The sequence below is a fragment of the Hippoglossus hippoglossus genome, chromosome 13 (assembly GCF_009819705.1).
Source record: "Hippoglossus hippoglossus isolate fHipHip1 chromosome 13, fHipHip1.pri, whole genome shotgun sequence".
Lineage (NCBI taxonomy): Eukaryota > Metazoa > Chordata > Actinopteri > Pleuronectiformes > Pleuronectidae > Hippoglossus > Hippoglossus hippoglossus.
The window spans coordinates 29011395-29023126 of record NC_047163.1 but is presented as its reverse complement, the minus strand read 5'-3'; the positions used below and the strand labels follow the sequence as shown (position 1 = coordinate 29023126).

Below are 11732 nucleotides of genomic sequence, written 5' to 3'. Positions count from 1 at the left end.
TGTTGATTGATGTGACAACAGATGAACAGAGCTTCCATTCATACGCATATAACAGTGAAGCAGCATTACACTTAATGCACGTGTAAATCTGTGGTGGATCCAGATCAGCCGTTCGGATCACTATGACTCCTGATGGGGTGGAAACGATAAAAATATCCACAAGACAAATTACATCACTTCCCATCAAATTAATTGGACAACATGAGGATAGCAAAAATGAACACATGAATTTTTCAGTGATGCCATCACTACATATTAAGGGAGTCATGTATTTTTCAACCACGGTGCTTCCTGAATCCAACACAGATCTAACAAATCATTCGCTCATTTTAGGATGTCTGTCAAACATATCACTCTTGATGACAGAATGTGTTGCTCCTAAAACTATAAGGAATGTAATCTCTTTCCCTAGCACTGTGAGTGTGTGCGTTGGCATATTAGCATATACATCTCATTGATATTTAACATATGTTCCTATCAGTAGTTTGTCTTTCTCTTCTAAAAAATCTTTACTTCTGTGATAAGTGTTTGTGTTGGTGTGGTGCATTCACCCTCTTGATGTTTGAGGTGTTCCTCACGGTCTTGTTCTCTGTTCAAAGTTGCTGGTTCCTCCCTCTCCTCCATCCCCACCTCGGTTCAATCAGCCTTGTCAGGTTGTTGCTGTTGTATATTTAAGCAGCAGTGATGTTGAAGATGATGATGAAGGAATCTCCGCGGACACCGTTCTTGCTTGTATAATAAGATTTATTACACAGAAGTTACAGGTCAGGACGGGTACCGGCACACCCGGAGACGTTCTCGGCCAATTCAGAAGTCTACCTCGCCGGTGCCGGACAAGCCTTCATATAGGGAAGTTGTTTCCGCCCAGGAAATAAGATAAAATGACATCATACATAGGGGCCTCTAATACAAAACATGCTTCCTACTTAAAGATGGAAACCCCTCTATCTACTTCCTACTTAAAGATGGAAACCCCTCTATCTAACAGGTCAAAGAGAGTTTCTCCGGGTCACAGAGAACTTAGCGAGTATCATATCGAATAATAATTAGATTCCTCTGAGAGTCAGGAAACGAGGGGCCCCCTAACCATGAACATGTCATTAACGAGGGGCCCCCTAATCATGAACATGTCATTAACAATCTATGTTAGCTGAATATACCACATATTTCCCCCCTTCGAGACTTCACAAAGTCTCGAAAGAACAAAAGAAGAAAACATACAGGTGTATAATCATGACAAAAATAACAATCCGTCCTGTAACATAATTGTAACAATAAAGCAACTGTATGGAGCGTAAAAGTGAGAGTGAAAAACCCGTCAGGCAGCTATCTTTCCTGAAATATCCATCAAACAAACTAGACGGGAAAATTCTCTCACGGCCCCTCTGCCTAGGCGACCATACATAGTACTCCATACCAATGAAATTAGGAATTTTTGCAAATTGTGTAAGGAAATGACTTAAGCAAATACATATGGAACCCTCAGCAAATCAAAACAAAACAAATGTCCAAAGTCAGGCTGGTCGACCCATCGCACCTTCCAACGGACCTTTTCCTGCCTAGCCCCACTATCCCTAAACACCAAGAAAAAGAAAACATCTGAGGTCCCAGTATATTTACCCAATAACAGAAAACATCATCATCATCACTCATGCAATATATAAGAGAAAACATAAGAATGTATAACACTGTAGTTTCTCAGCAGCATTGATTCTCAGTTGTAGTATCGATGACGTGTTGAATCTGGATATCGTATCATAAGTCCTTGTTCAGAATCCTTCAGTCCATTCGTATTGTCCATGTTTGAAGTGTCTGAATCCATTCAACACATCGGAGTCCCTGAACAATCAACCACCCTCACAGTGGTCTTCCCCCAATATGTTCTAGAATGAAAGAAAAGAAAACCAGTATCTTTTGCATACAAAACAGATACAAATCAAACATCAAATATAGATTAACACTCTTTAAGTAAATGTGAAATTATAAGTCATATTGTCCATTTCCCCCCTGTAACACACCACTAATATAAGAAGAAACTACAAAATAACTAAGCAATAACAGAGGTAAATGTTAGGATTATAATAACATCAGATATTCAAAATGGATATACATCCACCCTTATCACGTCGTCCTCATCAAGGTCCGTGTCAGCACCACATAATAATGGCATCTGAGTTTGATCACCGGGCATCACAACTCCAACCCATCTCAATATCATAACCTTCGCAAAGGTCAACAACAGCGTACAAAAACAAAACATCACACTCAACACTAGAACAAGTGCTGCCAAAACCTGAACTAACACTGCTCCTACTGGCCCTAATTTGTCTTGCAACCAAGCATTTGCAGACCATCCAGCGTTTTCCGACGGGCCAAACGCATCCCTTATAAGCTTCAATGCATCTATAACACTAGTCATATTATCAGAACTATCAGGAATCAAAGTATAGCAAGCATTCCCAGTTAAGTTCAAAGCCACACATAGGCCACCTTGTTTGGCCAAAATATAGTCAAGAGCCATGTCATGTTTTAGCAACGTCAGTCTGTGGCTTTTCTCAGTATTTGACAAATATTCAAAACCTTTTATGGTTTCGTTTGCAAAACCCTGTAGGGTATAGGTAATATTATCAATGTGATCTGCCAAGAATGTCACCCCATACCATGGAAATAATCCTATAGCCCACTTCTCTGCTAGACTTATTCTCCAATGGTACGATTCCAAATTGTTAAACTGTGCCATCTCCCTGTCTGGTGTATGTTCTTCCACATTGTCTTTTGGCACTCTTGAGCCTTCAACATCTTGGTTCTGTAAGTGTGGCGTCTCTTCACTTGGCGCTTTGACACAATGTGATAAATGATACCATGTTGAAGACCCTTTAACCTGGACAGCGGTTCCAGTACTGCGAACCACTTCAAATGGTCCTTCATGGCGTTCGTTATACCACTTCCTTCTAAACACCTTCAAGAACACCTTGTCTCCAGGTTGCACTGTGTTCCTTTTTTGTTCATCGAGCTTCTCCTGCACCACCTCTTTTCTTTGCCTGTCAGAAACATATGTGGATATTCTTTTATGCAGATTAACCATATATGTAACATACGCTCGCATTTCATCTTCCAAAAGGGCCAGGCTTGGACCCTTTCCACTTGTAAGCAAACAAGGCGTTGGCATCAGCCTTCCTGTAACCAACTCATGAGGTGTCATATGCAAATCGCGCAGCTCACTAGAGCGACATACCATTAGCGCCAGTGGAAGTGCTGCTATCCAATTTAAACCCGTGTGCTGACATATTTTGACAATACGATTTTTCAAAACACCATTCATTCTTTCGCACATCCCTTGACTTTGCGGATGATAGACTGCACCAAGACGCTGTTTAATTCTTAGTTTTTGCAAAATCAATTTTACTGTCTTATCCACAAACTCTTTCCCATTGTCTGAGGATATTCGATCTGGAAGTCCCCACCTGCTTATGACCTCTCTACATAAAAACTTGGCCACTGACTGAGCATCCTTTCGCTTGGTTGGACACGCCTCAGGCCATCGTGAAAATCTGTCCACAACGACTAGCATATATCGCTTACCTTCAATCGGTTTTATCATGTCAACATAGTCCACAACTAGTTCACGCATAGGACCCCTCTGAGTTGGAATGTGACCAGGAGGAACCGTCACTCCCCTCCGAACATTGTTTTTCAGACAGATAGTGCACCTGCCTATGACATAATCAATCTGTTCAAGCAAACATGGTGCCCAAAAACCATACTCCTTTGTAATTTTTCTCCTAACTTCCCCCCTTGCAACGTGAGCCAACCCATGCGCCTCCTGAATCATTAGACCCAACAAGTCTGGAGGTGCTATTATCAGCCCCTCATGATTTCTCCAAAGTCCAGTAGAATCTTGGGTGGCACCTCGGTCTAGCCACAACTGTTTATCCATTTCAGGAGCAGCTTCCTGAATTAAAATCACATCCTTAAGCGTAATTTTGTCTTCCAAGTTCACTTCATGAGTGACCAGAAGAACTTTGCCCAATTTATCTGCTCCAGTGACTGCTTTTGCAGCTTCATCAGCCGCTCTATTCCCTTGTGAAACCTTTGACGCATCAATCTTATGTGCCGCGCATTTAGCTATTGCTATTTCTTTAGGCTTCATCATAGCATGTAACAATTTCATGATTTGGGCGTGATGCTGTATTGGAGAACCATCCGTTTTCTTAAACCCTCGGTTCTTCCACACCGATCCAAACAAGTGACACACATTATGTGCATATGCAGGGTCGGTATATATTGTCACTCGCTTACCTTCTGCCAACAAACACGCTTCAGTTAGCCCCACAAGCTCAGCAAGCTGTGCAGATGCAGGCTGTGGTATCACTTCAGCCTTCTCAACAACAAATCCAGTTCCTTGGGCTTTTACTACTGCATAGCCAGCACTCAATTTGTCTCCCACACGATAACAGGACCCATCAGTCCAATACTCCAGGTCCGCCTCACGCAATGGGAGGGCTTGTAAATCTGATCTAAGCCTAGAGTATTTCTCTGCTTCTTGAACACAATCGTGTGGCTCACCGTCTTCTGGAGTTGGCAAATTCTCAGCTGGATTCACCGTGGCACACCTTGCTAGGGTGACATCTTCCTGCTTTAAGAGCCTATGATAGTCTCTGAGCCTAGACATAGTCAATGTGTATTTACCATAATTCAAAAGATTTCTGAGACTATGATGTGTAAGAATTGTCACTGGATAACCCATTGTGACAGATGATGCTTTATTGTACATTAGAGAAACTCCCACCATTGCTCTGTAGCACAGTGGTAGCCCTAACTCTACTTCTGAATAAGCAGTGGAATAGTAAGAAATAGGTTGAGGACTCGTCCCCGTACCTGTTGGTTGACAAAGAACTGCACATGCATATTTACCCCCAGTAGAAGTAGATACATATAACAAGAAATTCTTAGAGTAATCTGGAAGTGCTAGCGCCGGAGCCTCTTGCAACTTCTTTTTGGTCGTTTCAAATGCCAAAAGGCCATCCTGTGTCCAAGAAAGATTACAATGGAGTTGAGCATTCCCAGTATCTTTAATCATAGCTCTTAAAGGCCCAGTCAAACTAGCATAATCCTCTACCCATGCTGAGGAATACCCTGCGATACCAAGAAATGTCATCATCTCTCGGACTGTTCTGGGTTTCGGAGCCTTGCGAATAGCCTCCAAATGACTATCAGAAATGCTTCTGTGTCCCTGCGTTATTATCTGACCCAAATAAGCTACCTTCTCCTGACAATACTGCAGCTTTTTCTGAGAGGCCTTGTGCCCCTTTTCTGCCAGTATTTGTAGCAATTTAATTGAGTCCTTATGACATGTCTCCTCATCTGGTGAACAAATGATAATGTCATCCACATATTGAACAACAGTGCTTTTTAATACCTGATCTATCCCTACCAAATCATCCTTCAATACTTTATTGAAAATGTGAGGACTATGTTTGAACCCTTGTGGCAATCTCTCATACTCATAAAACTGTCCATTGTACGTGAACCCAAATAAGCCTTGACTTTCTATACTAAGTGGAACACTGAAAAACGCACCACATAAATCTAACACTGTGAAATGTGTCGCATCTGGAGGAATTTGGGCTAACAAAGTATGTGGATCCGGCACTTCTGCTGGAAAATCAGCTACCACTTCATTCACCGCTCTCAAATCATGTACCAGGCGATATGAATCATCTGGCTTCTTTACAGGCAACAAAGGCGTGTTACTCTGGGGATTCTGTGTTATCTTCAAAACACCTGCTTTCGAAAGTCCTTCAATCTGTGGTTCAATTCCTCGGATTGCCTCTTCCTTCAGTGGATACTGGTTCTTCCAAGGAGGTTTGACTCCTGGTCGGAGTTCAGCTCTCACTGGTTGGGCTGACTTCACAAGTCCAATATCGGTACTATGCCGAGACCACAAACATTCTGGAACTTGTCGCAGCATCTCTTCTCTCATTAAGTCTGAGTCCATCTTAGCACTGCAAATTGACTCATGTGTCATCCGCACAGTTTGTGGCTTTCCTTGTCCTTGAGCAGAGATCATGATCTTAATGAATCTCTGATCCTCACTCCTCCAGATGGCAAGATTCTCTTATACCGGTATAAAAACAGCTTCTTCTGCTTCTGCCATCATTTCTCCTATATGCTTCTGCGTATATTCTTCACACACCAACAAGGTCACATGTGGCACACTCTTCTCGATATCAAACTCTTTATCCAAATAGTCATCTCTGTGTATCTTCATAGCTGCTCCTTGTGGTCCCAAAATTATACAGCCCGAACTGAGTTGAACTTGCTTTGGTTGACGACTCAATCATTCCTCTGTGTTTGGTTGGGCATCATTATTGAAATACTTGAGCGTGCAGTGAAATGGATACTCTGGAAGCTTCGCATCAGGCATATTGGCAATGTAAACTTCTCCCACAATTTAGCTGGCTCAAAAAAATCTGCATTAAGACTTCCGATCCAAAATACTGAAGAAGCTTCAGTCTCCGTTGTCATCAATGATTGGTGAAAAATATCATTTGGCACTTCCACCAGACAGCCGTCTGGTGTAAACTTTATTGTACACTTCAATCTACACAAAGCATCTCTTCCCAAAAGTGCAATAGGTGTATGTTCTGATACCAATATGGGTATTGTAATCTTCAGATTTTTATAGCTGAGCTCAATTGGTTCTGTGAGAGGAATCAGCTGTTTCACTCCCTCAAACCCGATTGTCCGAATCAATTGACCGGACATGGGGAGATGTATAGCATCTTCAGGCTGAATACAGGTAAAAGCAGCTCCGCTATCCACCATCACTTCCAATGGTCGATTATTTATTTTCACCTCTATTATTGGATCTCTCTCCGGCCCTGACACTATCAGCTGACACCCCCCTTTCGAGTCTTCAGGGCATCTCTAGAATCCTGGTTCCGGGCCTCTGTAAGGGTTCACCGGTCCCCTGGATGGCCCTGATTGGCCCCTGAATCCTCCTCTGAAGTTTCCTCTGGAGTTCCCTCTGAAATTCCCTCTGAAGTTGTTGCACTCACGGGCAAAGTGGCCTAATTGTCCACAATTATAACATTCTTCTGAACGCTGTTGAAAATTTGGATTAAACCTTCCTCCTCTTCCTCTTCCGAAATTTCCTTGATCCCTTCCTCTCCAAGTCTGCGCTTGACCAAAAGTTGGCTGTGGGTAGGAGACGACTGGAACCACCGATGATGGCTGGAACGATTGGAGCTGAACCTGGTTCGGCTGTAGTTGTGGTAATGGTTGATTTAGTGGAGCCTGATTCTGCATAACCAGAGCCTGCTTCTTCTCCATCTTCTTATTATCCACCAGTTGTATTTGATTGAGTTTTCTGAGGGTCTCTTGGTCCTGTTCTTTCTGGTCATGTTCCTTTTTCCTATACAGCACCACTTGATGGGCTATATGATCCGTATAGACACCCTTTGCCATGCTTCCAAGACCAACCACCTCTGCCAGTTTGCTCCTCACTGATAGGGGCAACCCCTTCTGTATTCTGGCTCGCAAAATTGACTGCTCCATTTGATTCAAATCCGGGTCATTTCCTGTGATATTTCTCCACACTTGATGAGCTCTCGACACATAGGCCCTCTGGTTTTCTTCCTGTCCCAGTGGTTCAATAAAAATGTTGTCAGGATGTACGTTTGTCGGAAATGTATCTTTCAGCGCTCTCCACGCTCGACCTCTATTTGCAGAAAACAGCTCTGAATCATTCACAGCAGTTCCCACATATCGATTAAGTCCAGCTTTCTGTAGAATCTCTCCCATAGCATGAACTCCAAGGAGATTAGCCAAGAGTCTCTTAATATCTCCAATGGCAGGTTGTTCTCCCACCATAATCTCTTCCAACTTCGAAATCCAATAATGTGCTTCATCTTGGAGAGTAGGTAACTTCTCAAGTATGTTTGACATATCTGTACTCTGCCAAGGCTTATACTCCAAACTCTGCCCTCGGATGACCACTGGAAACATCTTCTTGAGTGTCAACTGTTTTCTTGAGCGCAATGCATTTTTCATGCCTTCTTTCTGCAGCTCTTCCTTCCGTATCTGCAACTCCTCTAACTGGTTCACCAGTGTTCTTTGTCTTTCTGGACTACTAGTTTTTCCCAAGTCATAGGAGCATCGGTCCATACTTCTTTCGACCTCTCTTAAAGTCCTCTGTAAGTCCTCTTTTATTTCAGTACTGGATGTCGCAGGACAAAACCTTCTTGAAGATGAAGGAGTCCTGGTCTCCAAATCTTCATCGTTGTCTTCATTCTCACTGTCATTAGTGGTATCATCTCCTCTCTTTTCCATCCTTTCCTTCTCCACCTTCTCATTTTCCATCCTTTCCTTGTCTACCTTCTCATTTTCCATCTTTTCCTTGTCCACCTTCTCATTTTCCATCTTTTCCTTCTCTGCCTTGTATGTGGACACAAGTACCTCCATTATTATAATTACATCTGGGTTAAGAGTCCCCTCTACTGGCCATGGTTGGTCAATTTCAGGCCAGAATTTATGCCATTTTTCCGATATTTTTGCAATGTTTGCGATGCCTTTACTAAAGGATTATTCTTCTGTACTACATCAACAGGAGTATTTACTTTTGGACTTTTAGTGCCCTTTTTCCACATTGTAACGGCTTCCTTATGTTCCCTTATTGTAAATTAAAAAGTAATTGCTAAGATTAAAACTACTTAAAGCTATTTAGATTACTTATCTCCCCCCCTTTTTTTTTTTTTTTTCAATCAATCAACCAATTAACCAATCAATCAATTAAACAATTAACAAATTAGTCAATTTACCAATTTACTTCACATGCTTCCACTCCATGCTGCCTTTGTTTGAATTTCCCTCTTCTCTCTGGCTCACAGGTGTGTCCCATTTATCATCTCCCTCGCCCCTCCTTTTCCTGTTGAGGAGTAAAGGGCCATCCTGTTTTTTAGTTTTCTCCTTTTCTGCTACAAGGTCATTTATTTATGTTCTAGTTTATATTTCGAAAAAAACAAGTCGGCAAAATAAATCTAAAGTACAAAAACACAACCTACATGATCATAACTAACTTCACACAAACAATCTCCTGAACAAAACTGTTTTAACGACTGAAAATTCAAACTGTAAAGTGTAAATAGAAATTGTCAGGTAGAGATTAAAGACATCTCATCCTCTTTGGAGAAAAATAGGCAGCAGGTAGTTGTTCTGAATGTGTAAGAATATAACGTAAGATTCTTCATGTGTTCAGCCAATCAGGACAAAGTTATGTTGTCACAGGGCTGGTTCCATAGACTGTGGTTCCCAGGTTCTGCAGCTGAAGGAGAACAACTGCACGGTCTGATTGCAGCTGACTCGCTCCCACAATATTTTAAGGTCATGTGACATGGTGATGTTTTGCAGCGCTGGTAAAAGTCAGACAAAATTTCTAACCAGCATGCATCACGTTAAATCAGTGCGGTGCAGAGTCACATGAAGTCAAAAGAACCCATGGTAGCTACCGCTGCTACAGCAACAGTCAATATTTGGGGGCGTGGCTTGTTGGAAAGCCTGGTGCTATGATGTCAGACTAGCTGCTTAGTTATCTTTGATGTGTGTGTTCTCTTTGGTGTGTGCTATAATCTCATCTCTGATATCTCCTTTGTCCTAGTTGATCAGTGTATGGTAGGTGTAGTACACAGAGAACAGAGAGAGCACTTCCGACAGGAATAGTACGATTTTCAACCCGATTTTTAAAAACTAAGCCTAACAATATCAGAAACATGAAGATGGACATCGACAGCATTCTGCCCATTGTGACGTCCTTTTTCAAAGGCATGACATCAGAACAATGGAATCTTTCGAAAGCAGGCAAACCTGATGTGGCCACAATGACCATACTCGGAGAGAAACTGCTGGAAATTGTCATTTTGATGACACAATCCATCATGAAGGGTCTTGAGAGCACAGCTGTGCCTGTGTCTGAGAAGAGTGTGATTTGCTCTTTGGGCAACACACTTCCTCAGGTTTTTGCACTGGCTCTTGATGTTCCAGATGAGATCAATCTTGTAAGTTCAGAGAATTTGACCCAGTTGACTGCTAAAGAGATTGCAGAGTGTTTCAACTCTGTCCTTTCCATGAGCGTGGACAGTGTGAAGGCAACTACTCCTCGTGTCACACCTCCAAAAAGACTACAAGGTATGATTCAACAGGCCGGCAAAAATTATCAAAGGACTCATGAGGAATCTGAAACGTATGTGTGCACATTCTAAGAGCAAAAAGAAGGTCTACCAACAACTGGTCAATGAAGATGACAGTCAGTCATCATCCTCATCCCAGAAGACAATCTCAGAAGACAGGGAAAGTATTCTGTCTGCAACATCCAAAACTGTCCAGGAGATCATTAAGGAGGAGGTCTCTCAATACACAGAATCTACTTACGATGAAATAACCGACTATGATTATGATCAGTTGGAATCTGGCTCCACTCTGGGGATTAAGAATTGTGGTGGCAGTTTCTGTTTAATAATGATACTCTATTGTATAATAATACACACATAACATTGTCTCTCGGAAAGTTCAACCAAAACACCTGCAGGTGGGCTCACCCCACACAGCCACCTAGTGTGACGTGTATAGAATGAGCACAGAGCACAGGAGAATCACTTCACTTATACAATCAGAAGCCCCTCCCTTCGAGTAGCCAAAAGGTATTCTTCAGTCTCTTGATGTCTGACCAGGTTGGGCAGAGTTCCTGTCTCAGATCTCCGTCTCAGACCCCTGGTGTGCCTTTCTGGTGTGAGACAATCTGTCTCCGAGATCCCCTATCTAGATTTACAACATCAAAAGACTCCAGTCCTGTATACAATGCAGAGTTCCCCTCACCCATCTCTATCAGACACACTAAGTAACACCCCTGCAGTGAAGCATTTGCTAAGACACACATGTGGGGGCCATAAACACTTATAGTCCCCTCTGCAACTTTTGTAAGTCACAGAAACACATTTGTTATCTACTTCTTCTAAATACATATCTGTTCTTCTATTAAACATTACACAAATGCAAAATCTGCCATTACAGAATGTTGCAGATGACGTTGCTGAGGTGATTGTTGATGAAATCATGTCGCAAAAGAAAGATGATCTAGAAACAGCCCAGAGCACACCCTCTCTGAAGAAAGTGTCTGAAAGGATGAAGACATGCGCTGCAAAGCAGTTTGCCCAAGCGTCCATTTGTCATATTGTGGGCAGACTGAATAACAAGTACTTTGACAGCCTTTACAACCCAGCCTTTGACAAGGTTTTAAGTAGGCAGTCAATGCAATCTGTCATGAGTGATATTGACACTCTGCTTCCAACAGCAGTTGGTGAGATACAGCAGGGGCAGAATGGGTCTCAATGGATGGATGATATTTTCAGTGGTGAAACCCTCGAGTTAACCAACAAGCTGAATAATATCCTAAACAATCACATAGATAGGATGAGATTTAAGATTACCTCACGACCAAAAGCCTCACAACCACAGTGCACAAGCATAACGGTTTGTCCGCCACGTGCTATCATATCAGCTGACATCCTTGCCATTGTGTGGTGTTTCCTTGGAGTAATGAGGTGGTGGCTTCACACACAGTCAGAAACTCTCACTTCCAGGGTGATAACACATACTTTAGAAAAAGCTGTGTCAGAGGGCCCGATCGGTGGGGCCAGTCTGCCTTCGGCACCTGGTAAAGGGTCTGGCTCAGAAAG

General features: G+C 42.4%; 1 protein-coding gene across 1 annotated transcript; it reads right to left on the bottom strand.

Annotated features, from left to right (window-relative positions):
- Positions 1 to 6930: 6930 nt before the first annotated feature.
- LOC117773160 lies at positions 6931 to 8334 on the bottom strand. The gene is made up of 2 exons (XM_034604865.1): positions 7944 to 8334; positions 6931 to 7895 (listed from the first exon to the last, which is right to left on the bottom strand). The coding sequence occupies exons 1-2, from the start codon at positions 8332 to 8334 to the stop codon at positions 6931 to 6933; spliced, it is 1356 nt and encodes a 451-aa protein (XP_034460756.1).
- Positions 8335 to 11732: the final 3398 nt, after the last annotated feature.